The sequence below is a fragment of the Perissodus microlepis genome, chromosome 19 (assembly GCF_051167445.1).
Source record: "Perissodus microlepis isolate ML-2025 ecotype Zambia chromosome 19, ASM5116744v1, whole genome shotgun sequence".
In the NCBI taxonomy this organism is placed as follows: domain Eukaryota; kingdom Metazoa; phylum Chordata; class Actinopteri; order Cichliformes; family Cichlidae; genus Perissodus; species Perissodus microlepis.
This window is the reverse complement of record NC_140479.1, coordinates 24,632,649-24,656,566: the sequence shown is the minus strand read 5'-3', so window position 1 is coordinate 24,656,566 and position 23,918 is coordinate 24,632,649. Positions and strand designations below refer to the sequence as shown.

General features: G+C 42.2%; 2 protein-coding genes across 4 annotated transcripts in view; one reads left to right on the top strand and one right to left on the bottom strand.

Moving 5' to 3' along the window:
* Window positions 1-36: 36 nt before the first annotated feature.
* itgb1bp1 (integrin beta 1 binding protein 1) lies at window positions 37-3,983 on the top strand. Its single transcript, XM_084913908.1, has 7 exons — window positions 37-151; window positions 1,697-1,811; window positions 1,898-1,976; window positions 2,067-2,197; window positions 2,320-2,412; window positions 2,809-2,958; window positions 3,043-3,983. Exons 2-7 carry the CDS (start codon window positions 1,740-1,742, stop codon window positions 3,124-3,126), a joined length of 609 nt encoding a protein of 202 aa, XP_084770034.1. The 5' UTR covers window positions 37-151; window positions 1,697-1,739; the 3' UTR covers window positions 3,127-3,983.
* Window positions 3,984-4,160: 177 nt separating this feature from the next.
* The window catches only part of asap2a (ArfGAP with SH3 domain, ankyrin repeat and PH domain 2a), a 56,751-nt gene continuing 36,993 nt past the window's right edge, over window positions 4,161-23,918 (bottom strand). For 2 of the 3 annotated variants that reach the window (XM_084913902.1, XM_084913904.1), the window contains 23 exons: window positions 22,514-22,643; window positions 21,975-22,060; window positions 21,215-21,290; window positions 21,046-21,132; window positions 19,849-19,952; window positions 19,184-19,253; window positions 18,303-18,390; window positions 17,521-17,569; window positions 17,065-17,231; window positions 15,375-15,508; window positions 14,731-14,825; window positions 13,624-13,813; window positions 13,379-13,464; window positions 12,900-13,015; window positions 11,442-11,509; window positions 11,239-11,346; window positions 10,039-10,264; window positions 9,429-9,569; window positions 8,942-9,038; window positions 8,475-8,533; window positions 8,283-8,362; window positions 7,606-7,725; window positions 4,161-5,930 (listed from right to left, as the gene is read on the bottom strand). In XM_084913902.1, the coding sequence (XP_084770028.1) occupies window positions 5,856-5,930; window positions 7,606-7,725; window positions 8,283-8,362; window positions 8,475-8,533; window positions 8,942-9,038; window positions 9,429-9,569; window positions 10,039-10,264; window positions 11,239-11,346; window positions 11,442-11,509; window positions 12,900-13,015; window positions 13,379-13,464; window positions 13,624-13,813; window positions 14,731-14,825; window positions 15,375-15,508; window positions 17,065-17,231; window positions 17,521-17,569; window positions 18,303-18,390; window positions 19,184-19,253; window positions 19,849-19,952; window positions 21,046-21,132; window positions 21,215-21,290; window positions 21,975-22,060; window positions 22,514-22,643 (2,452 nt within the window). In that variant the 3' untranslated portion in view covers window positions 4,161-5,855. The remainder of the gene's footprint in view (window positions 5,931-7,605; window positions 7,726-8,282; window positions 8,363-8,474; window positions 8,534-8,941; window positions 9,039-9,428; window positions 9,570-10,038; window positions 10,265-11,238; window positions 11,347-11,441; window positions 11,510-12,899; window positions 13,016-13,378; window positions 13,465-13,623; window positions 13,814-14,730; window positions 14,826-15,374; window positions 15,509-17,064; window positions 17,232-17,520; window positions 17,570-18,302; window positions 18,391-19,183; window positions 19,254-19,848; window positions 19,953-21,045; window positions 21,133-21,214; window positions 21,291-21,974; window positions 22,061-22,513; window positions 22,644-23,918) is intronic. The other variant, XM_084913903.1, reaches the window with a different exon arrangement.

Here is a 23,918-nt window from a genome sequence, read left to right as displayed (position 1 = left end):
ATTTTTCCTCTGCGTTGCGTCCCCTTTAAGTGGTGTTGGGCGTAGGCTTCAAAGCTCAAAGGGAAGCCGAAGAGTCAAACTGTGGATAAATAGAAAGTGGATTGGAAGAAAAGCAGATAAACGGTACACTGAGAGCACCTCGGTACAACAGGTATGCTGTTTCAAGTCATGTTAGCGTTAGATAATTCACTCTCTTTACAAGCCCCTCCGAGGAAGTCCTCGGCTTGTAACTTTTAAAATGAATGCGACCAAGAGTGAGTAGGATAAGTTTGAGTCACTCAGGTTTTCTTGTAGCTACAGCACTACAAGCACAGAGCAGCTCGTAGTTTGGGTGATAGGTGTCTTAACCTTTGGTGTCTGTAGCCTGGGACTCCGTTAGCTTCATCTATTTACAGACACGCTGTTCAAACCGCACCTAAACGAGGCTGTTACAGTAGCAGGTGTAGTTTCCTGTTTAAATGGTGCTCCTGTTTTTAACTTGGCGGTTATACGCATTGTTAAATAGTACTGTAATACTATACTATAATGTTAAAAAGTACAAATAATCTCACAAATTTGTGTTTATAATCGATATTATCAATTTAGGCTCTTGTTTAAGTGTTATATCGTCTGTTATTCTGAGTATTCTGGTCCTGAGTTATTTTCAGACTCAGACGTGATTAAACTCAAGTTGAAAGTGAAATGCGGTTTAGCAGCGGTGGTGACTGAATATAGCTTTTCTAGCCTTAGTTTAACTTTGCTTTCAGAGTTCCCAGGACAAGTACACCTTCCTACATGAAGAAACTACTCGAACAAATGTCTCACCTTTCACTTGTGGATGTTGTTATTTTAATTAGGATGTCTTTTTGTGTGGATGACTCAAGGTTATTATAGTTTAACTAAAACTGGTCTAGAAGATCGAGGGAAAGGATTTTAGTTCGCTAGAATAAAAATAAAGCCCAATTTTTATTTTTTTATTTTTTTTTTAAAAAGAAACCAACTGGATACATGTACTTGCCAAAGTAATACAAATTATATAAATATCCAAGAAATCTCATGAATTTCATGAAAGATATTTAGCAGTTGTTTTGAGCCAGCCCTCATTTCTTAATATTTTATTTTCAGTGAAGCCACTAAACACACACCCATGAATATTTTCTTTCTTTAAATCGCCATTAGTGGTTCAGATTGTCATCAGCATGTATAAAGGAGGAGAGGAGAACGGTCCAATGGTGAATGTGTGCAGCCATCTGTAAAACGCACTACTCTCTCATGGTTTGGGCTGCATTTCAGCCAGTGCTGTTGGGGACCTTTTCAAAATTGATGGAATTATGAACACCGAAAAGTACCATCAGATTTTAATCCACTGGGCAGTGCCATCGGGAAAGGGCCTGATTGGCAACGCCTTTATTTTCCTGAATGACCGTAATCCCAAAAACACTGCCAATGCAGTAAAAGTATACCAGGGTAGAGAAACGCACAGTAGAACACTATCAGTCATGGATTGGCCTCCCCAGAGCCCAGACCCCCAGTGTCATTTAAGCAGTGTGGGATCTTTATTTTTCTTCTTCTCTTATAAGAAAGAGGAACAAACTAAGTATCAATTATTCAAACCGTATATGCTCCTGTGTCCTGCATTTAATTATTTATGGGCTCCATTAACACCTGAGAAGGCAGCCATGCTGCGCGTTTAACTCTGAGCCCTGTGATGATCCAGGTCAGCGGGTCTGGGGGGCTGGATGCGGTCGTCATGGTGAAGGATGTTCCGGAAAGGCAAAAAGCGCCACAGCAGCAGCAGCTCGCAAAGCAGTGAGATCAGCACAAAGAGCAAGGTGGTTAACAACACAAGCATGCGGACACATGTGTGTCTTTGCGTTTCATTAAGGCGGCGCTGTCTAATATTTCTGTCTCACTGCAGTCTGTGGACTCCAGCTTGGGAGGACTCTCCCGATCGAGCACTGTTGCCAGCCTTGACACGGACTCCACCAAAAGCTCAGGTCAGCTTGACTTCCTGTTTAAAATTTTGAAGCAGCCTCGCAGTTTAATTTTCTAACTGGTGGTTTTTTTTGTTGTTTTTTTGTCTATAGGGAACAACACATCTGAGACATGCGCTGAGTTCCGGGTGAAATATGTGGGTGCTATTGAGAAGTTAAAGTTTGACATGAGCAAGACCCTCCAGGAACCGCTGGACCTCATCAACTACATTGATGCTGCTCAGGTAAGAAGCTGGAGAAAGATCTGGGCACATTTTAACTTTAACCTTTCTCCTTGGAAACATGCTGTAATTATTCTGATATAAAACAGAGAAGGTACTGCAAATTTTGCTTCCTCTTCTCATAGCAAGATGGAAAGCTGCCATTTGTTCCTGGAGATGAGGAGATGGTTCTCGTAGTGTCCAAGTACGGCGTCAAGGTGGCGTCGCTGGACCAGTGTGTGAGTAGTAAAGGAATAGAAAGGTGGTACACAGTCATTTCGAAGAGTATCCCAAGAACGGAGGAACATTTTGGTGTCTAAACTACAACAACTGAGCTCCTCGGTTACCTGAATTTTAAAAAGAAGAGGTGATGCAACAGGGTGGTAAACATGCTCCTGCCCTCAATGCACTGAAAAATGTTGCTGGCATCAAATTCAAAGTGAGCGCAAATTCTGTGAATGTGCAGTGAAATTTCACACTTCCAGCCTTTGGTGTGATTTGATTTAACAGTTTAATTTTAACGTAATTTAACTTAAATTAAACATGGCACACAAATGATTTGCAAATCATTTTTGGAAACAGAGTTAACAAATTGAAAAAGACCCCTACTATGTGTTTTTGTTCTACACTCTCAGAATGTGCTGCATCGCCATCCTCTCTACCTGATCGTGCGTATGCTGTGCTACGATGACGGCCTAGGCGCGGGGAAGAACCTGCTGGCTCTGAAAACCACTGACACAAAGCAAGAAGAGTGCAGCATCTGGGTGTACCAGTGCAGCAGCTCAGTAAGTACGAAATGGAAGGTCTTTTACACGGTCACTGTGCGTTTCCTTTGCCTGATGCGTGACATCTGCTGTCTGTCTGAACAGGAGCAGGCGCAGTCCATCTGTAAAGTGCTGTCGGCCTCCTTCGACTGCGTTCTGACATCAGACAAGTCCAGAGGCTCTGAGTGAGAGTTGGGATGAGAGTGAAACATCTGCAAAACCAGCAACAGTTAGACAACCAGCATTGTTATTGGCAAAAATGTTGCACCTTTGCTTTCTTACCCTTCTGAGAGGTCATCTAAAGGGCAGATCTGATGGTGCGTAATCTTTGTTATTGATGGAAAAGTCTGGCGTGAACTAGCTGTTGTTCCCCTTCCTGTAATCCATCCAGTTAAAACAGAACTGTGGTGAATTTTTCTGAGTCACTTCCCTGGAATTTGTTTCCTTTTTTTTTGCCTTCTCACAATAAATATTAAAAGGAGGGAAACGGTTGCATTAAATATAGCTTTGGGGCACAATGCAGAGCTTTTATAAGTGTAACGTTAAGTGTATTTAATGTACGCAATGGTACTACATAGTGCTAAAACTTTGCTGGCCTATGGTAATTCACGCAAGACAATCATCGGATTAACTGCTCGGTACACAGATGTGACAGCTGGCTTCAAGAGGAAATCACTCAAATCCCTCTTCAGGTTTTGAAACTCTGTGTTTTGTTTTCTAACAGCAGTATTGGTACAATAGTGGTCGCTTTTTGAACAGAAGGAATGTTACAAATATCGCCTCACTTTTTGGACACATTGATCTTAATTTGTGGGAATTATTCATTTTTAAAGATTTACTTGAGCTTATTTTAAATCTTTTTTTTTTAAACTCTTGGTACCAAAAGTGTGATTAGCTGGGAAAAGTACATTTTAACAGGCTGGTAGCGACACATGTAAGACTTGTTTATAGTTGTGGTACTAACTTGACTTCACCTTGTGAAATAATACTTTGGTCCAGTTGAAAATGTGTGTGAAGAAGGAAAATAAAGACGTGGATCAGGTATAGCAGAGGAGTGTTTTCCTTTTCTTGAGTGCATTTGCCAGCAGAGGGAGCTCATGAGACATTTAACTCTTAGCACGACAAGATTGTTTTTAAAATGCAGGTCACGAAATATGGTAATGAAAGAAAAAACACTTGCTGCTGGATCACAAACTCTGAAGAAGAAGCACACCGACGCCTCACACTATTTCAGATTTTATTGTTCCAGTTTGGTTTTTTTCTCCGATTTACTTGCACAACAGAGTTAGGAGTCAATGCAGTGATTCACAGACTGTTAATGAGAATGATTTGAATAGTATTTGTGTGTGTGCGTGCACACATTAGTGTCTGTATTCATGTTTACAGCACACACACAGGCCCAGCTGAGGTTGTGTGACTGCTCATCACCACAGTGCATTAAAAGACATTTACTGCCCGGGTTAACCTGCTCATCTTTCTTTTTTTCCTCCTTCCTTTTATTTTCAATATTTTACATTTAAATATCCACAAACAAAACCTGCTCTATTTACACAAACAGATTTAACAATCCAGTGAGTTAATAGTCAACACGGTGGAGAGAGTGCGCATCAGCTACCACCCTCTCGTCATTCACAAATCCACGAAAGGCTCCGATTTCAGGTTAAATGCCTAAATATCAACAATATGAACAGAGAGAAAGTTGCTCTGCAACTAAAATGAAGTTAATTACACTATGTTTAATATTTATTTCACAACGCATTAGATAAACTTGTCTTAAAAGTACTATATGAGGCTTAAGCTGCAGGAAGGGTGTTCCCTCTCTCTTTATTTAGCTCATCTGTGAAGAAAAAGTGTCTCGAGGAAGCAACAACAGTCACAGAGCTTACTCCCGCTTTTCATCTCATTCCCACACTCTCATTTTTTTTTTTTGCTCCCTGTTCTTTGAATATGCTTTCGTTTGCAGCTTATTTCCGTACAGACAAAACATGCACTCACACATACAAGCACACGCTTCTATTCCTCTAATAAGGCAGATGACAGGCGGAGACGGCCTGAGGTGTCAGGACTCAGCATAAAGGTAATTACTGCCTGTTGCAGCTCCAGTCAGCATTGCATCAGGAGGAAGAAGAGGAGGAGGAGGAGGAATAACTGGAGTGTTGCTTTTGAATATGACCCCCTGCCCCGCAGCTTAAATTGGTGTGCATGTGTGGGGGAAAGCCTTGCAGAGGATGCATGTTCCTATTACTCTATGCCGGCTCGGGAAAGTGGACTCTCCCAGGTGTGATGGGCTGGAGGCTATTTTAACATGCAGCATCCCCGTTCTCGATTGCCAGTCCGTCACTGAAATTGGGTCAGGGAAAGGCTCCCTTGAGTGCAACTTCCAGCATATTTTAAGGTTAACTTAGCACCATTAGGAAAACCTCCATACGGGAGGGCTACTACATATGTGGAAAGCTGCACCTAAAAGCAGGCATTTCAGAATTGCTCATGCACAGATATGGAATGTAAGCATGGGGACTAAGTTCACATTGACAGCTGTTAGTAAGTTAAAACACAACGCTGTGATCTTCTCAGTGCTGTCGCTTTAAGGACTGTCTGTATAATGGAGAAAATGGATGAGAGGAATCCTGTACATACATGTCAACAAGGGAAAAGACAAGAAAAGTGCATTTATTGCGAGGGGACATTCACTACAATCATCTTTGTTTTGTTTTTCTTTTTTATCTGCAAGCATTAAAACCACATAGAGTCCGATGAGTCCCCTGTGACACCCAGACTCGCTGGAGCAGCAGTGACGCTTGAACGAGCTAGCGGAGATGGTGATGATGGTGCTGATGACGTCGACTGCAAACACTGGGGCGATGGTGGATGTTTTGTCGGTGATAGTGGGACGTGTGATACTTCCCGAGTCCCGGATTTCAGTCGGTGATGAAGTGCACAAACGTAACGGGGAAGGCGCCTCTTCTCATTGGCTCGCCTTCGATGTGGCCCAGCTGCGAAGAGCAAAGACAGAGATGAGATGTGAGGTCGGAGGACGACATGAAGCAGCCATGACAAGAAAACAGAGGGGTTTAGTCTGTTTGGGTAGAAATGCTTAAATTATTTGAGTCAACTAAAGTATGCACAGACTTCATCTAAAAGATGGACATAGCCACGGGGAAGTCACCTACTGGCTGACTAAAGTTGTGTAGCCTCAGGCTGAGCGTTTGGACAAACACCTGGATCTGACTGAGCTGTTTGCAATAAGACTTGAAGCGTTTACTGAGGTTAGAAATCAAATCAAATGAGCAACAGGGTTTGTTTTTGCACCTTTGCACCTGTTTTGGCAATAAGCAGTGCTGCCTCCTGTTGGCCGTTATAAAATAATGCAGCTTTCAGGCACTTCAGCATTGGCTTCACTTTTTTAGAGCAGGAAGCTACGCCCATCTTTAACATACAGTCTACAACAGTACTAAACACCACAGAAAATGACAGAGTAGTTAAAAACAGGTGGGGAAGACTTTTCCAATATTTGTGATTTCAACCCCTGTGATTCAGTTTTGATATTTTAAATCCCAAAACTACTACTTACATACTTCTTTGGGTTTTATTGGTGTATATTATAATGCTTGACACAAGTATACTGAGCTAAAAGTGTGAAAATGCACAGATACAGTCCCTCAGTGCTCACAGAGGGTGAAACGAGCATTTGTCATGTGTGCAAGTGTCATCAGGATATACAGCAGGCAGTGTTAGAGGCTCTAAAGTGCTTGGATTTAGTTGATATACTTCTATATTTTCTGTGTTTGGCTCAGAATCTAAAAAATACATCTTCAGCTATATGAAAAATGAGCATGTATCCAACGTAAATTAATCGGGATTTTGTCAAACAAAACTGAATCAACAGAAACACCATCTAAATCTGCAATGAATAATAAAAGGCTACGTCACAACAAACATGAGAGCTTTACACGTAAAAGACTTTCCCCTTTTAAATTACCTTGAGGATAAAGAAGACAGTACCTATTATCTCCATTAAAGACATTTTAAAGGTCGTCTATACCTGAAAGTAAAAAGCTAGGACATGTTTCTGCTCCGATAAAGTTAAATGAAACATGGCAAGTAACAACATCAAATGCTGATCAAAGCTTATCAGAGGAACTACATCAGAGATAAAAGTCATGTTTTAAACACTGTAAAGCATTCTTTCCTCATTATGCCGGTTTTCTAGAATATTTTCATAGGAAACAGACTTTATAGTGTATGATAGACCCGTTTGTGCAGCCGCAGCTCTGTGCTGTTATTTGATATCTCAGACACAAAAAGAGTGATAATGTAGCTGGACATAGGACAGAGAGGAAGCATGGCAACGGGGTCCTCGGGGGGAAACTCTGGATCCATGGAGGGACACAAAGTGAGACTGACTAAATACGGTCATATCTGCAGGGGTGGCTCACAGAAAACAAGTTGCAGCTGGTCAGCGTTCACACAAGGGGCTCCACAGAGGAAGCAGAAGCAGCAGCATTCGGAAAAAGAGGAGGAGGGAATGAGCTCATGGTTTATCAAAGTTACAAAGAACGCCGACATCCATCAAAGAATGTTTAATATCTCAAATCTGAAAACATGTGCAAACATCCAAGATGCACAAAACAACTTGCACACCGAGTCTTCAACGTGACAGATACTGACCCACCACTCCTGGTCCTCCTCTCCGTCCACCACGATCACCTCGCCCTCGGAGAAGGTCAGCTCATCGGGGTTGTCGGCTACACAGTTGTACATGGCTTTCACTCGCTTTGGCCTCTGCTTCTGGGACACGGGAACAAGCACAGACACACACACAGGATTTCAAGGGCATTTGCGTTAATCTGTGGGATTTTACTTTTTAAATAGCAAACTAAGGCAAAGTTGACGAGAAGATGAAGTTTGTGAATCATCGCGGCACTGCATGGGATTGGACTGGCAAATACCAACAACTAGAAGCCAGCGAGGGGGATTAGTGTACAGACCATGCAAATGAAAGACGTGCACTCTTTTCTGGTTTTTCTAGTCAATTTCAAATCGCTTTGCAATATTAAAACGCTTAAAATGTGCTAACATGAAACACAAAATGCCAGCAGTAGCCCTCTCACATGCAGAATAAGGCCAAATTATGGAGTCAGGCTGCAGAAGGGGAATTTACAAGCAAGCACTAGAATCACTGAAACAATAGGGAGGGACTTACACAGCTCTACAAAGGCAGTAAGCCATGAATTAGGAAATGAGCTGCAGATGAGTCTGTACTGCAAACTGAATGAATATGCAAAGTAAAATCTGGATGATAATTAAAGGGGGTGGGATTGAAAAAATAAAAATCAGGGACTCACTGGGTATGCTTTCCTCGGCATGGGGGCTGGAGGCAGAGACTGACCTATGGAGTTCTGAGGGCATCCTGGCAGTTCCTTAGCTGGGATGAGAAAAGGAAATTAGATCACGGTGACAACAAAACTTTCCACGTTTCCAGAGGAGAAACGGGATCTGAGCGAATACTCAAACAACTCACACGCAATGTTACTCACATGCTCTTTCTTTAGATTCTGTTCGATTTAGGGGCCCTCTGCTGAAGCTTTTATCATTTCTGGAAATAAAAAAAAGAAGGGAGTGATAGTCGTACCAAGATGGAGAAAAGAGCTCTTGAGGAAGCTCAAAGGGCTGTCAGACATTTATCACAACACTATGAGGCCTGTGGGAAGGAAAAAGAAAAAAAAAGGACAAAAGGACGACTGTGGAGGAAAGTTATTACTTGTCTGGCTTGATGTGGAGCTTAGCCTAGAAGCTAAAGAAGCGTCTCTATCCACTTGGAAAGAAACGCCACAAAACAAGCAGCCAAAACAAGACACACGACCGCAGTGCACAATCTTCCTGTGTATGTGTGAACGCATGAATATTTTTGTGTAGCTCAGAAAGCTCTAGTAAATGTCGACACGCCTTTTACGGAAATCTAAAACTTTGCTGTGCATAAATAAATGCACCTTTATGTTCTTACCCTGCGGGAGATTTAGGTGGCACCGCCCGGGACCCCAGTGGCCCCTGACCTGACTTGCTCATGGAGTCCATCTTCATCGCAGTAGGAAGACCCAGAGCTGGAACACAGCAATCCTTTGCTTTAGCTCATTTGTTTACAGTGTGAAGAAAAATGTGACTAAGCTGATGTTGTGATGAGTCAGGAAGTCTGGTTTTAAATAGATCAACTGATAAATTAAGGTCAGAAGAACCTTTGACATATGCATGTGGAAAGAAAAGAAAACTGAAGGTGAGCTAAGTGCATGTGTCGATTATGTAAATGAAACATTTAACAGCTTTCTTCCAGTAAAATGTTTTATTAGACGCTGAGAAGAGCTGCGATCCAAACACATCTATAAAATGTCCACTACGTCTTATTAAATCACTTCACTGTAGCTCTGGTCAAGACTGAGAACGAGTTTCTATGCCTTAAAGGCAGCATTTAAGTGTGCACAAAACTGGTGCCATACCTCCAGTGGAAGTGAGCCTCATGGGCGGCGGCGGAGGATGCATGTTAGGGGGGTCTGAGGACGACCTCTGTCGGCCAGTCAGGTCTAAAGCACTGGGCTTCCAGGTGCTGGACGCTGAGCCTCCAGGGCCGGACAACTGGACTGGAGACGAGATGGGGAAAAAGGAGATGGGGGTTATTAAAATGAAAAAGAAGGGAGACTAAGAGAGAGCAGGGCTGTTTGCCAGAACCAGCGTCCACTAATAAAGTCAAGTCGTTTCCATTTCAGTGTAATTGAGAGCGACGGTTAATGAGGGCAATGAATGCCGAGGCTGGGAGCTGTGGAGACGTGAGGGGGGCGACACAGCTAGCTGTTTGTCCTCTGCTCTGTTGGCAGCACTCCAAACAGACACTAATGGTATTATAGGCCGACTGTGGCAAGTCACTAGATTATATTTATTGATTTTTTTATTCATATCACTTCCTTATAGGCAGGAAAAGAGGCCAGCTTCAGAAGAAGTGAGGTTATCTGTGTTATCTGGAGAATGAGATCATCTTTTTCCATTCATATAAACTGTAACAGATTTATTAAATGCCTGCCATTCGCCTTTATTTCTCCTGTCTGAGCTTACCCAGGTTCCTCGGGGGCAGAGGTGGAGCAGAGTTGGTGGTGGGCTGAGGGGGGTTTGTGTTGACTATGGTGCCGTAAGTCTCGTTGTTGACCAGGTTGGGCATGAAGAGGCGCTGCTTGTCCTTAGCTTCACGGCCGGCGGAGCCGAGGCCGGACTGTACGTGGTGGGAGTTACTGCTCGGGGTGTAACAGCTGACCGGTCGCTCGTCTCTCCGATGGGGGCTCGGCTGGAGGGGAGGCATGCATGTGAGGATGTGAGCATTACAGTTACACAATGTGAGACAGGAGCACATCATATATGATTAACCTAGGTACCATGCACTTTACACATGCACCACAATCATGAACTTTTTATTGACATTACGTGACATAGGTGCACGTGAGCATTCATAGTGAAGTATGGCTGTCATGTGACTCCTGCACGCTCTGCACAGGCACCAATGTCCCGGTCATGGGACTTCGTCTTTGCCTTTTAATAAAGCTTCTCACTAATGTTTTAGCATTAGTTTGAATAATTATTTTAGTATTTAGGAGATTTCTCATTTGGCTACAACACTTCAACAAAGGCAAAAACACAACAAAAATAAAATTAAAAGATGGTTATTCCCCAAAAAAATTGAACCAGTTTCAATTATCTGATGAGTTTTCAATAATGAACTCAGGTCCAATCAAATCTAAGTGGCAACTTTCAGGGTTTGAAAAATCAAGCCAGCGCCAAAACTGCAGTTCCTCGAATGGCCACTTGGTGCATTTTAATGCAGGAGTTAACCTGCCTCATTTCTCCTCCTAGATATATATAAGGCTCCTGTGTTAAAATTCAGCCTTGAAAACAACATGTTTAACTATCAATAATTAAACTTGTCCAAAATCCAATCACATTCAATCATTTCAGGCAGCAGGAATGACAAAGCGCATTATAAAGCACAAAGGAAATAAGGAGTTTAGTGTTTAATTTAAGGAGATTGTATTTAGTGGAAACAAAATAAAATAAAATAAACCTTTTTGCAGAAATTCAGAGCTCTTCAGGTTGTTACACAGCAGCCTCCCTCCAAAGCTGATTTGATCTCTCTCTCAAGCGTTAGTCGTTTTCATCCCTTTCATGTTTGTTTGTTTGTCTCTTTATCACTTTTTTAAAACTCATGTTTTGTCTTGAAATCTTTAAAAAAAAGGAACTATTATTATTCACAAAAACATCCTTCACCTTCTCATCCAGATCCTCGTCGCTCTCATCCAGGTCTTCGTGCTGCAGGCACCATTCATACTCGACGTGGACATGGGCGTTGAATTTTCCTGCCAGTGCTTGGTTCAGCTGTAAACACATACGTATGGAAACGCAAATGACTGACAGCTCTTACATTTCACGAAGCGACGATGTGCTCTCAGGTCTAAACATAGTAAACTCACCAGCTCCTCACACTGTAGGTGTTTGAGCCTTCGAGCGATATCCAGCGGTGTCTCCCCGGCCTCATTAGCTAGAAGGCAAAACAACAGACACATATAATCACTGTTGTACTCACAAGCCACATGAGCACAAACACACGGCCCATTTTCTCCCTTTCCTGTCACTGTGACAAGACAAATGTATAATTAAACCGTTTCCCACACCGAGCATCTCTCTGGTGTCTCTCTGTGCTCCGTCTCCATTCATTTGTTATCTGGCTGTTTTGTTTGATTTCAGAGCAGAGCAGAAAGATAAGTGCTGTGAGAAAAAGTTGCCATGGCTTGTTTTCTGGGAACCAAGTGTGAGATGAAGATAGGCCACCAGAGAAAACAAACTCCTGGACTCAAAAGTCTCACTCAAAAGCAACTTTATAAATACCAGCAGCTTTCATGTATTAAGCACACTGTTATGAAGAAATTCCACTGCAGTGGCCTCTATATAATGTGCAAAAGTCTTGAGCCACCCCTCATTTCTTTATATTTTACTAGTAAATAGGTGCAGCAATGAGAACATTGCCATGCTGATTAGAAGTTTTTCCTATGGTATTGCACGCAAGGTCAAAATGTGACTTTTCTATATTCAGTTCTGACCAGATCACAAAGCATGACGCCATGTTTTACACTCACTGTGCCCCTCATGGTCTCCTCCACACAAACTGATGATGATTTTATCATTTCATTACTATATAAGATCTGTTGTCATTGATTCTTTAGTCCAGTTCTTGCATAATACGGCAGACCTCAGCCTTTTCTCTCAGTTTCCCTTCCTTAAGAATGGCTTCTTGACACCACTTCAGACATAAAATCAATTCTTTGCAAGTCGTATGTTATGTGTAGGCAGAAAAAATGGTTCATCCCTTAAGTTAGGTGCTTTTTTTTAAAGCTCGAATGATTCAGAAGTCAGTGTTAAGTGGCTTAACACACAAAAAAATAATACTCTGAAAATGATCAAGTACAAGGAGTGGATTGAAAATGATAGAAAATTGTCCTAAAAGGCCCTTTTTGACAATTTTAGAAAGCTTTGGAGAGCTAGTGCTTAAACCAGTTAATATTACAACTATAAGAAAGTCTAACTCCTTGAAATCAAAATATCAAGAAATGAGGGGGGGCTTCAGACTTTTGCACAGTGCAGTAATGTGCAATTTAAATTGTACTGTGATCAAGTTTAATCTGCAAAATTGGGTTTTTTTGTGCTTGTGATTCCTGATTAAAATGACCGGTGTCTCACGCTGTCAGAAAAATGTGAAGGACTAAAAGTACAGGGAGAGAAGTAGATGGACATGGAAACACTCCAAGCACAATTACCTCAAAACTGTAATCACAATATTTCAGTCCTTGCACTTTGTTAGCTGCTGCAGAACAAGAACAATGGACTGTTGATGCACTGCGGCTGTGCCGTTTGTTTCTGGTGTTTTTCCTTACCAATCTCTATGGAGGCTTTCCCCCGCAGCAGCAGCTTCAGACATTCACTGTTGTCAGTCAGGCAGCAGTAGTGCAGCGCAGTGCTGCCTTTGGCTGTTTGCTTATCCAAATTTAAACTTCCAGGGAAGAGAAACAAAGAGGGGAAAAACTTTAAATCCCAACACAGAGGATATAAAATCCAGCTTTCTTCTGCCCTGCCTCAGTGCTCCATAAGACCAGGGAGTAGATTTGCCAATACAAACACTTTTTGTAAAATTGTGTTTTTAGCACGCAAACCACAGCAAAACAAAGCTCTATTGTTGTTTTTAATGCATCATTGTTATTATTATGCAAATAGCTTCTGTCCATAGAGAAAAGAGAGTTAACAGAAAAAAAGTGGATGTCAAGAAACCAGCAGGACTGAAAATAAACTTTTGGTCTTTTTGTGATGGTCCGACAGACCATCTCAGCATACTGGTTGCCTTCAGTGCTGTGTTTACCTGTTCTGAGTGAGGAAGTCGACGATGTGAAGGGATGTTCTGTCCACCAGCCTCACCGCTAGATGAAGAGCCGTCTCTCCTTGTTCCTGAAATAAAACAATCAAGCATTTGCATGAAATCTCTGGAACGTGTGGTGGATTTCAGGTTCATGGAAGGAGATAGAGAGCAATAATAATGCCACGGATTATTATAAATAGGAGGAGAAATGGTACGCAGGAAAATGTTAACATATGTTGTGCACTGACATGCCCGTTGGCCAGAGGAATGGGCTCCATGAGGTCCACCCCCTCAGCGTAGACTTGGATGAGGGAGAAGATGTCTCGGGCCTTCACTGCGTCGCACAGCGTGTGAAGCCGCGACGTCGCATCCGGACACTTCTTCTTGGCGAAACGTTTCTCCGTGTATTTGGCTGTGATGAAGTCTTTCCTCGCCTGCCTGGGGGAGAACACGAAGACACAGATGCTCCTAGCATGTCATCTTGGAATATGCCCGTGCCATCAGGGAAGAAAAAAATCCATTGATGGAAAAACTAATCTGCTGTCTTCATTTTTTAATCTTGCTGAACCTGGAACTTATCAGCTCTAGCAGCTGAAGTGACCCCAGATCATCAACCTGGCCCTTGTAGGGTGGACGCCAGGCATAAAGGGTGCATCACCATATCTTCCTCTCTTCTTACCTCAATGTACCCATCACTCTGGAACAGGCTAAATCTGGAGTAATCAGATCACACAACCTTTTTCTATTGCTCCAGAGCTGAATCTCACACTGAAACCCTTTTCTCCGATTAGTCTCACTGGCAAGTGGTTTTCTTAAGGCTATCCAGCTGCTTAGCCCCAAACCCTTGAGTCCTCTTTGCACCGTGCATGTGGAAATGCTCTTATTTTCACTATCATTAACAAGAGCCATGTTCTGCTAATGTTTAGCGATCTACGACCATCCAATCAAAAGTTAGAATCATTCAAGATTTTCTTCCCCCAATCACACTTCTTCCCTCAAGACAACACCTCAACACTACCTTTCCAGGTTTGAATAATGCATTAAACTGTTCTTTCAGAAGTTGCCTTAATTGTTCTCACTCTGAGGATCAAAAACAGCTTTTGTGATTATGATAAAAAGTTGATCAGATTTCAGATTCTTTTCTTACTTTTTTTTTTTTTTCTTAAAACAGAAGAGATAATCAATAAAAACATGTCAAAATTGTTACTTAAAATGTGTTAAAGGGTCACATAAAAGGATCGCAAATCGATGTGCAGAGTGTAAACTGAGATCAGTGAGGAGACTGGAGCAGCAGAAGAGCTATGGAGGTGAGGTGAGGGGAGGGAGGAAGAATGGAGTGTGAGGGGGTGACTTACATGTCACTGGCCGGGTTGGGTTTCACCACGTTTTCAGCGCTTAAACAAGCCTCCATGATTTCATTAAAGCCTACATTCCCCACATTCTTGGCCAGCTGTGGAACACACACACACACGCGCACACACACACACACACACACACAGTAATTAAAACTAGTTATGTGTCATTTTCTGAGCCACATCGATTAATTCAAAAGTCATCAGCTCCAATCACGCCCCCACCGGGAGGCAGGAGTCATCCTGAGCTCCAAGTGTGGAGCCTCACAGACTCCACAACGCCCCGTCTGACTGTGGCCAACATGACTGGCGTCTTAACACCAGGGAAAGCAATGATGGCTGGAAGCATTTAATCCCGACCGTCCCTTAGGCAGTAAATCACTACACCAAACGGTGATTAGAAAAGCCAAACAAAATCTCAGCTATTCTGAGTGTGCAGACTTCCAGAGGTCTTTTAAAGAGGAAGACGCAAAAGGCACTGTAAGGCTTCTCGTTTTCACCCAATCTTTATTTACTGTCCACCTGTCCTTAAAATCTCCCTCTATTTTTTTCCCTTCTTGTTTCATTTTCCAAGCTTATCCTGCTTAAAATATTCCAGAGAGCTCTGGATAAGAAAAAGAGGAACAAGAAGATGGGCAGTGATTTACCAAGAGCTCTGAGGTGCTGAGTACATCCAGTGTGAGGGACTGGATCCGCGAGTAGTGGACTCCCAGCTCCCTGTGTATCCCTGAGCATTCAATGCAGGTGAGGATGCCCAGGTTGGTGGATAGCCATGTCGGGTCTGTTAAGGGGTAAAAAAGGAAAGATCATTGTAAAGAAAATGGAGAAAAAGGGACATAAACAATGCATAAGTGACATGAGAGAGGAGTGTATGTGGGTGGCGCACTAATTGGGTGAAAAGCACTGAAGCAGAAGTCACTTCAGCAGCCTGTGAGCCAACTTTGATGTGTCCTTGTGGAAATCCTCTGGAAATGTAACGGCTGCCTGAAGAGCCTTTTACTAACACACACACACACACACACACACACACACACACACACACACACACACACACACACACACACACACACGTCACAGGAAAGTGACCGAGCTGCACTGCTTACTCTGTGCATGTGTAGGTATATGTGCCTGCCGTACATACATACTATAATAAAGTACAGATCTGTGGTGGGGGTATTTCATGGGTTTGGGGGATTTCACAAAACTAATTTCAAGGTTGTGGCAGAATATTTCCTCAGGGGAACCACTGTAAGAGTTTTCAATACGAGTAATTTATACCACTGGTGTGCATGAATTACACTACCCGCTCCCCGTAAGTACTGTATACTACATTAAGTTACAGCAAACACTTTGCCAAAGCATTGTGCACATGTCTGATCTGCCTCCAGGCAGGCTTCTACGTGTCCGCTGCCTTTAGGAATCGAGGATACAAGCGGAAGGATGTTAAAGTCAATGTTGCTTTTTCCAGAAAATCTGATTGTGACTGCAGAACTGTGGAGATTTCTGATTTGATCCAGTCCCCTGTGTCAGGAGATTTAAATAATTAATGAAGTTATCGGCTGCTGTGCTGTGTAAAATGCACTCGGTGCGGCTCTATTTGGAACAATACTCTTGGGGTCCACTGTATATGCATTTACTAAGATCCCAGCTGTAAGCAAGACAGAAAAAAAAAACACCTGAAATTATATAAGAGTAATATTTGAAGCTAAATGTAAAGACTTAAAAATCTTTAATCCGAATGATGTTTAAGGAATTGAAGAAATCGGAAGATCCTCATGACTGGAGACGCACCAACTAACTATGTGCGCACACCAGCCAACTAAAATTTGAGATCGTTATGGTTTCTGAATTACTACAATTTGAGGTCTACACAACAGCAGTTATGCAGTCGTGTCTTTCCCATAAATCATCTCTTAGTACACGAACACATAAACAAGTTCTTCAGGAAAAAAGGAGATGATACTGGAGGAAAATCCCAGGGAATCCTGAGATCTCAACGCCTGTCATTCAACCCAATCTGGACCATTTATGAAAGTAAATGAGCTGGCATCACTATGCTTTCAATTATCAAAAAAACAAAAAAACAAACAAAAAAAAACAAAACATGAAAAGCATGTAAACCTTGTGTTTAAATGGACAAAAGGCATGCTTAGTCGTTTCTGGTCTTAAAAAGCTGCTTGTATAAGAGTTTAGCATAATCTAAATTGTGGGATATCACATAATGATCGTGTAAGATTCAAAACACCTTGCAGAAGTGTTAGTTTTCCATTTGTTTAGGCTTAAATTTAACTTTATTAAGGCATCTGAGGGTTTCCCCCGTCCAACTGTGCCACTCACTCGGGGCTCCGCAGTCACAGCAAACATCATTTCCTATCATCCGCTTGACTTCCCCCAGTATCGCCTTGGTCAGCTCCTGCACGATGTTGTTCTCGCCGACATGATGGTCCCCTTTAAAAGCTTGATTTAACGCCTCCTCCTTACTGTTCTGTAGCACCGAGATCCAGCTGCAGGAGGGACAGAGTAAAGGATCACGGGAGACATGAGTCGGGCAGATGAAAAGAGGAAAAATGACAAAAGGAGAAGCACGGGGAGGAGAAGGGGGGAAAGTGGGTAAAAACAGGCGCAGCTAAGGCAGACACGGGGGGGTTCAGACTGGAGTAAAAGGGCAGTTAATGGGCATGAGGTGGGAGGTAAAGTGACTGAGTGTGTGTCAGGGAGGAAGTGTGTGGAAAGTATTGGAGGTGATAAACAGGCGCACCCACACACAAGAGGAAGGAAGGGAAAAGCACTTACATCTGACAGTCCTGGTCGTCCTCGGCCTGAAAGTGATACGTTCTGTCATCTAAAAACAAAAAAAAGAAAGGAAACAAATGATGGAATAGAAAAGATCAGTGGGAGAAAAAAACTGAAGAAGAAGATCAGTCAAAGAGCTGCAGATATGCAGTAAAAAGCTTTAATGCCCTCTGGAGAGAATCACTCAAAGTGCTCAAGTGAAAGGTCAGACTGAGGGCGCGCTGCAAAACAAAAACATAAAGTACGAGTGTTTCCATCTTCACATGGGAGTTTTTTATACAACTAAAAGAAAGGAAACTTAAACTGTGTTATATCCCTAAAGCCTGAAGTTTAGTCTTCATTTAAATAATCACAAACTGCCATGTTTCTCACATGATCATCACACAGATCGTCCCTCTCTCCATCCTCCTTTCCTGCCATCTCTTTATGACCAGACTTCCAAGCAAGTGTTATTTGAATATTTGTTCGCCAGAAACAAACAAAAGAAAGCAACATTGTAGCCTTTCGATCTCTCTCAGCCATGAAAGCAATTATTCTACCATCATTTTGCTCTTTGGTATTTGAGTCTAGTCTACACGCTGGAATCAGATGCGTCAGACGTGTTAATATTGTCTCTTAATCATCTCTGTTTTCTGCTGCACGGGAAATAATTGAAATCTGCTCAGCTACATAACAAATCTCGGCCAGCTGCTGCTCAAAGCCAATTAAACAGAGGCATTTGGTTACAACAACACACTGGAGAACACAGGCGGTAGAAAGCAAAGAGAAGAGGTTGAACGTACGTGATATGAGGTCAAAACTCCGCTTCTCTTCAGGATTGTGTTTCACCTGGCAGGTGAGCAGGTTGAGTTTAGCTGGCGGCCGGTTAGCCTACGAAAGAGAGACAGATGGAGGGAGGGAAAGAAAGGAAAGGGGGAGAAGGAGAAAAATGAGAGAACAAGTGAGCAGGAGTGTTGGTTTAAGTGTATCTGACTGTTGCTAGAGCCAAACAGAACATCTGATAAGCAGCTCTGTGAGAGATGAAGCGTGTCAGCGAGAGGGGTTGACCGAATCTTTAATGGGAATGAGCCGAGTGAACTGAGACTCCGAGGAGTGTTAACTTGCAGACTTTGCCCTTTGATCTGTGGAAAATGTAAATGTGCAGTTCAGTTTTTGCCTATTTGTCACACTTACATATTTCAGATCATCAAAGCAATTTAAAATTAGCCAAAGATCAGCCGGCTGAATATAAAATGCCGTTTTTTAAATGATCATTTAATTCAATTAAGGGGGGAAAAAGTTATCCAAACTCACCTCCCCCCATGTGAAAAAGTCATTGTCCTCTAAACCTAATAACCTCAATCAGAGATGGACTATTCAAAAAAAAAAAATCATAATTTAACAAGGGGGCAATCACGTTTTTCCCTACATAGACTCAGGTAGGTTTGGATAGATTTCCCCTTAAATAAATAAAAATGATCATTTAAAAACTTTAAAAAACACTGAACACACTGAAGTGTGTTAAAAGTGTGTAAAAAATGCTAAAAATTCACTTTTGTGCTTTTTCACTGCAATGTATATGAAGACAAGCAGCAATGATGAGGCTTGCAGCCAAACTAAAAGGTTCATGTGTGTTTTCAGAAGAAAAGATGTCGTCTTGTGTTTCTTTCCACTGTTTGCTTACTGTGCCGTGTGAGATGGTGAGGAATCCGTTCTTCGCTGTACACTTCCTCTTCTGCCACACTTTCCTCAACCTGCGACGCAGAGACGGCAGCGATTAGTATGTCGTGCATACACCCGTGCAGTGAATCGGTACAGCCAATGAAATATTTATCATTATCACATTGCCACTAGCATTCACATGCATTAGTTATGACACACGGGGTGAGCATGTCTACAATAAAACAATAAAAAGAATTAAAAGCCAAAATGATCTGTAACAATTTTGACAAATTAATGTCATCTAGCAGGATCTCCAAAGTAAACATTGACTACTTGTTATGGACATTTTCAGCATTTTGCAAATTCTATGAGGAAAAAAATAATATATTCAAGATGATCTGCAGACTGCTCGTTTCAAACAAAGCAAACCACACTTCTTTTATTTTGCAAGCTCTTTTACTGCACGTGTGCCATCGCTCCACCAAGCCGCTGCATGAAACTGTGCTGGTAATTTTTGCACAATCTTGCTGACAAACACTCATTAGTAACCCACCAACACGAGAGAGACAGAGGTGGAGGAATAATGAGGCCTCAAAACGCCACAGCCTTCTCTGCGTTCTTCACTGAAGACATAGTTTGTTGTGTAGTGACTCATCTGATCTTTTGAACGCCCTTTTCTAAACATACCCATCACTTTTCTTGTGAAGGTACCCGCTGCGCTCCGTGCCGTGCTCCTTGTTGCCCTGCGGCTGGTGCAAGCTGTAGGTGGTGCTCTGACGCACCTGTGAATCCTGAGGAAAAAACAGCAAAAACACAGGCGACAAAGCAGAGCTGTCATTTCAGCAAATGAGGTGCGGAAGGCAGGAGCTACACACCGAATTAGCAAAAAACAGTATGAAGTCGAGGGGGAGCTGCACAAGCGCAAAATTGCTCTGGATTACACTGCGCTTCTGGGTCTCCTGCTCCGCGGAGGATTTTAAAGCAAATATCAATTATGTTAAGATTGCTCCTCTCAGCCTGAGTGATTTTGTGCAAATAAAGGGAAGGGAGAAAATAAGAGCTTGTACACCTTTGAAGTCAGAGTCTGCAGCAGCAGCTGGCCAAATTGTGTCATTAGCATTTTAATCTCATTAGCAATTCTTGCTGTTTTAACACATGCAGCCTGAATAGGCTTCATTTAAATACATCAGCTACCATGAAAGAGGACCCAGACTTTTTTTTTTTTTTGCATATTCCTTTTTTGTGGAAACACTACGGGAAACAGAGAGGACGACTTTGAGTGGTGGAGCGGCTTGATGTGTGCCGATATCAGCAGACACACAAAAAATAGATATGACAGCCCCACCTCAAACTTTTCTCACTGAATGACACTGTGAGCTACTACATCGAAAACATCGAGCACTGGAAGCAACGACATCACCACAGGGAACACGAGATGCTATAGCTTTTTCTTTTTTTTTCCACAAATCCACTTACTCTTCTGGACTTGTTTCACAAAAGGCGGCGGCGGCAGAGGAGAGAAGAAAACAATCTTCAGATTAGACCTGAAGCTGCTGCGCTTTGCAGCATATTTAACAGTTCACTGAGCATCTAGCTGATGAGGACTCTACCTCAGTTCATTTGGGTAGAGAAGTAAACGACTAATAGCACATGCAAGAAACAAGACAGATGTAAGAAAAGAAAAAAAGATGTGCTTCTTTTCAATTATAGTTTAGATCTCAACCCAGAGGGATAGATTAGTAATCGAGTCGTATATACATTAGTGTGTGCGTGAGTCCCAAGTTAATGTCATCACTGAGAGAAGCTGAAGTTTAATAAGCAGATTTGAGCTTGTCCGGTACATCATAAAGCATTTGATCGTTTTGTTTCTGTTGTGGGTGTTACCTCCTTCTGCTCCACCTGTAACGCCGACTTGAGGACGTCTCGTAACTGAGCCAGCTGCTTCCTCTCCTCGTCCTGCACCTGCTTTATCTGTACAGACACAAGTCATGTCTAAGTCATGAAGGAAAGTTTAAGAGTGGAAAAACAGGCTGGATCGTGGATCGGCTCTGACCGTGTGCAGATCTGTGGCCAGCTTCTCTATGGAAGGTTTGAGGTTGTCCACAGCTTTTAGACCGTCCTGAAAGAAACTGAATGACGAAGCACACAAATTTATCCCGGTGTGACAAAACAGATTTACATTATACGTGAGTAACTTTTTCTTTGCGGTTACAGTGGATTGGGGCACTGGATTTGCCTAAATCCTAAAAATATTGTTGATATAATACATTAAAAATAACATCAACTGTGTATGCATACCTCAAACTAAATCTTTACTATTAGACAGTAAAAATACGCTTTTCATATATACTCAATTTAACCACGTGTATCAGGGGTGTCAAACATAGGGCCTAGGGGCCAGAATGGGCCTGGTAAAGACTCCTATTCGGCCCGCTAGATGGCTTTTGAGAATGTAAAGGAGTGCACAGATCTTGAACTTTTAACCACATTTTCCTAGGTTTTACAGCCTTTTATTTAGATAAAAGGAGCCTCATCAACTAGATAAACAATTAAATAACGTAAACTTTTTTCACCATCTGCTACATAAATGCATGTGTTTTTTTTTTAACAGTGAATTTACAGAAAGGACAAAAGTTTTCTATATAATAACATAATCTTTTTATGTTATAATTACAAGACTGTCTGGATGATGATGAACTACCAGAACTTTTCTGTAATTTTACACAATGTGTCAGGTCCACTTAGCATCAAAGTAGTATGTACGTGGCCTACGATGTAAAATAAATTTGACGTATATGGTATGCACGTCTTACTTGCACTGTGCGTGGAAATACTTGATGAGGTTCTGCAGCAGATCCACCCCCTTCTTGATCTTGATCTCATTGACTTTGAGGAGATACTGTAAACAGATTGAATCCAGATCCAGGAAGAGGGGTCAGTCCAGGTTCACACAGATGGAAAAGCAACTCTGAAGTCTGAGACTTCAAATACTCATGAACCATCTCAAATGTATACATCCCTTTCATCTCATACCCAGACACTTCAAAAGGGCAAAAACGTAATTTTTCAAGCAAGGCTTAATTAAAATGAAACATCAGAAAAGGCATTCAGCACATAAACATGCTTACATGTAATGTGATTTTTGTATTCCAACAGGCTGCGCAGTTTTTACAGTTACTTTGACAGACTCTGCCCTGTTTTCTCAACCCACCACTGCCTGTTATTTACTTGATAAACACTATCCTGAGTACAGGATTTCATACAATTTTAATGTTTCATTAATTCATGTTATATATATTTAAAACACTGGTAACCAAATGAAACCCGTCTCTTGATAATCGCTCCAACTAACCTCACACATCTGCAGCTGGAAGAATCTTCTCTCCTTCTCCATCTCTTCAGCGATTTCTGCCCCGCTGATTTCCGTCCTAATCATCCCATGCTGTCTCGCATGCTCCTTCTTTTCCTTTTCTATCTTGGTGCTGGCAAGAGTGACAGCATGGCAGAGGGTGTCAAAGAGCAATCAATAGATCCATAACAGCACCGAAAGCATACAGAAGGCATAATGTGAAAAATCAGCCCTAAAGTTGTCAGGCAGTTCATGGTTGAGCTACATATAAGATGAGAAAAAGCCAGCTTTGTAAAAGTGTCAAGGCAGTAGATGGGCTTACATGAAGAAGCAGAAATTCTCTTTATTAAACTTAATTTTTGCAATGTTTAGAAACCATAGAGTGTTGATTACATTCGGCGATTTCGAGTGAAAAAAGTTGTCTCATGACCTGAAAATATCGAGGCGAGCAATTGAAGAAGCTCCTGATAAGAGCACAGGATTGACATAACCTGGTATTAAATATGTTACTGGGTTACCTAGGCAACCGGAGCCTGAAACGTCTCCTAGAAACCATCCGTCAGCGACAAAGTGATGCTGCGTGGACGCAGATTTAGTCAAGTGCCTAAAGTTTTTGCATAGTAAAGTATTGAGCAACGCTGAGGGGAGTCGGCACAGGAAGTGATTCCCTATGTCAGTGATCCAGCCCGCTAGAGGACATCCCAGGCTACAGTTGCCTAGGTAACCCTCTGTGAATCAACTGTATCCTTTGCTCTCATTGATGGCCGCTTCAGTCACTGGCCTCAGAGTTGAGAGATGTTCAAAAAGGCATCCATACGGGGAACGATTAACTCGCCACGCTTTGCTCTGAAGCTCAAGGGACAAGTGACGGGTGTAAAAAGGCTCGGGAATGAAGAGTGGACCGGTCCTGAGATAAACCTCTCTCAACTCCAAAGCAAGTGATTGAAGTGTCAACCAATGAGAACAAAGAATACAGCTGATGTTTGATATTCCAGGCTCTAGCTGCCTCGATGCCTCGAATTTTCACAACTCTGTCACATGTCGCCTTGAAAGTGAGAAAAGTTTAACTCGGGGGAATGCCCACTTTGTTTTTTGTTTTTTTACCCATCATCATTGAATCTCTCCGACTTTCTCCGAATTTGTGATCAGCGAACTGCTTCCTTTGCAGACACACCATTAGAAAAAACAAACAAACTGATCCACCGGCTATGTCAGACAATCATGATGAATTAGAAAGTAATTCTTGCAAAGCTGACTTCATTCATTCCTCAGTAATTCGAGCTGGTGTCTCATTTCACCTTTTTTTAAAATCACCTTGTACTGCCAGATGTATCGTGTCCTGAAGCAAACACACCAAATGCGTAGGTGTGTCTGCACAGGAGGAACGCACGGCTCATTGCACCGATTT

Coding starts and splice junctions, on each gene's coding strand:
- itgb1bp1 (XM_084913908.1), top strand. CDS start 1,740: ATGTTCCGGAAAGGCAAAAAGCGCCACAGCAGCAGCAGCTCGCAAAGC. Junction 1,812..1,897: donor AGATCAGCACAAAGAGCAAG/GTGGTTAACAAC, acceptor GTCTCACTGCAG/TCTGTGGACTCCAGCTTGGG. Junction 2,413..2,808: donor TGGCGTCGCTGGACCAGTGT/GTGAGTAGTAAA, acceptor CTACACTCTCAG/AATGTGCTGCATCGCCATCC.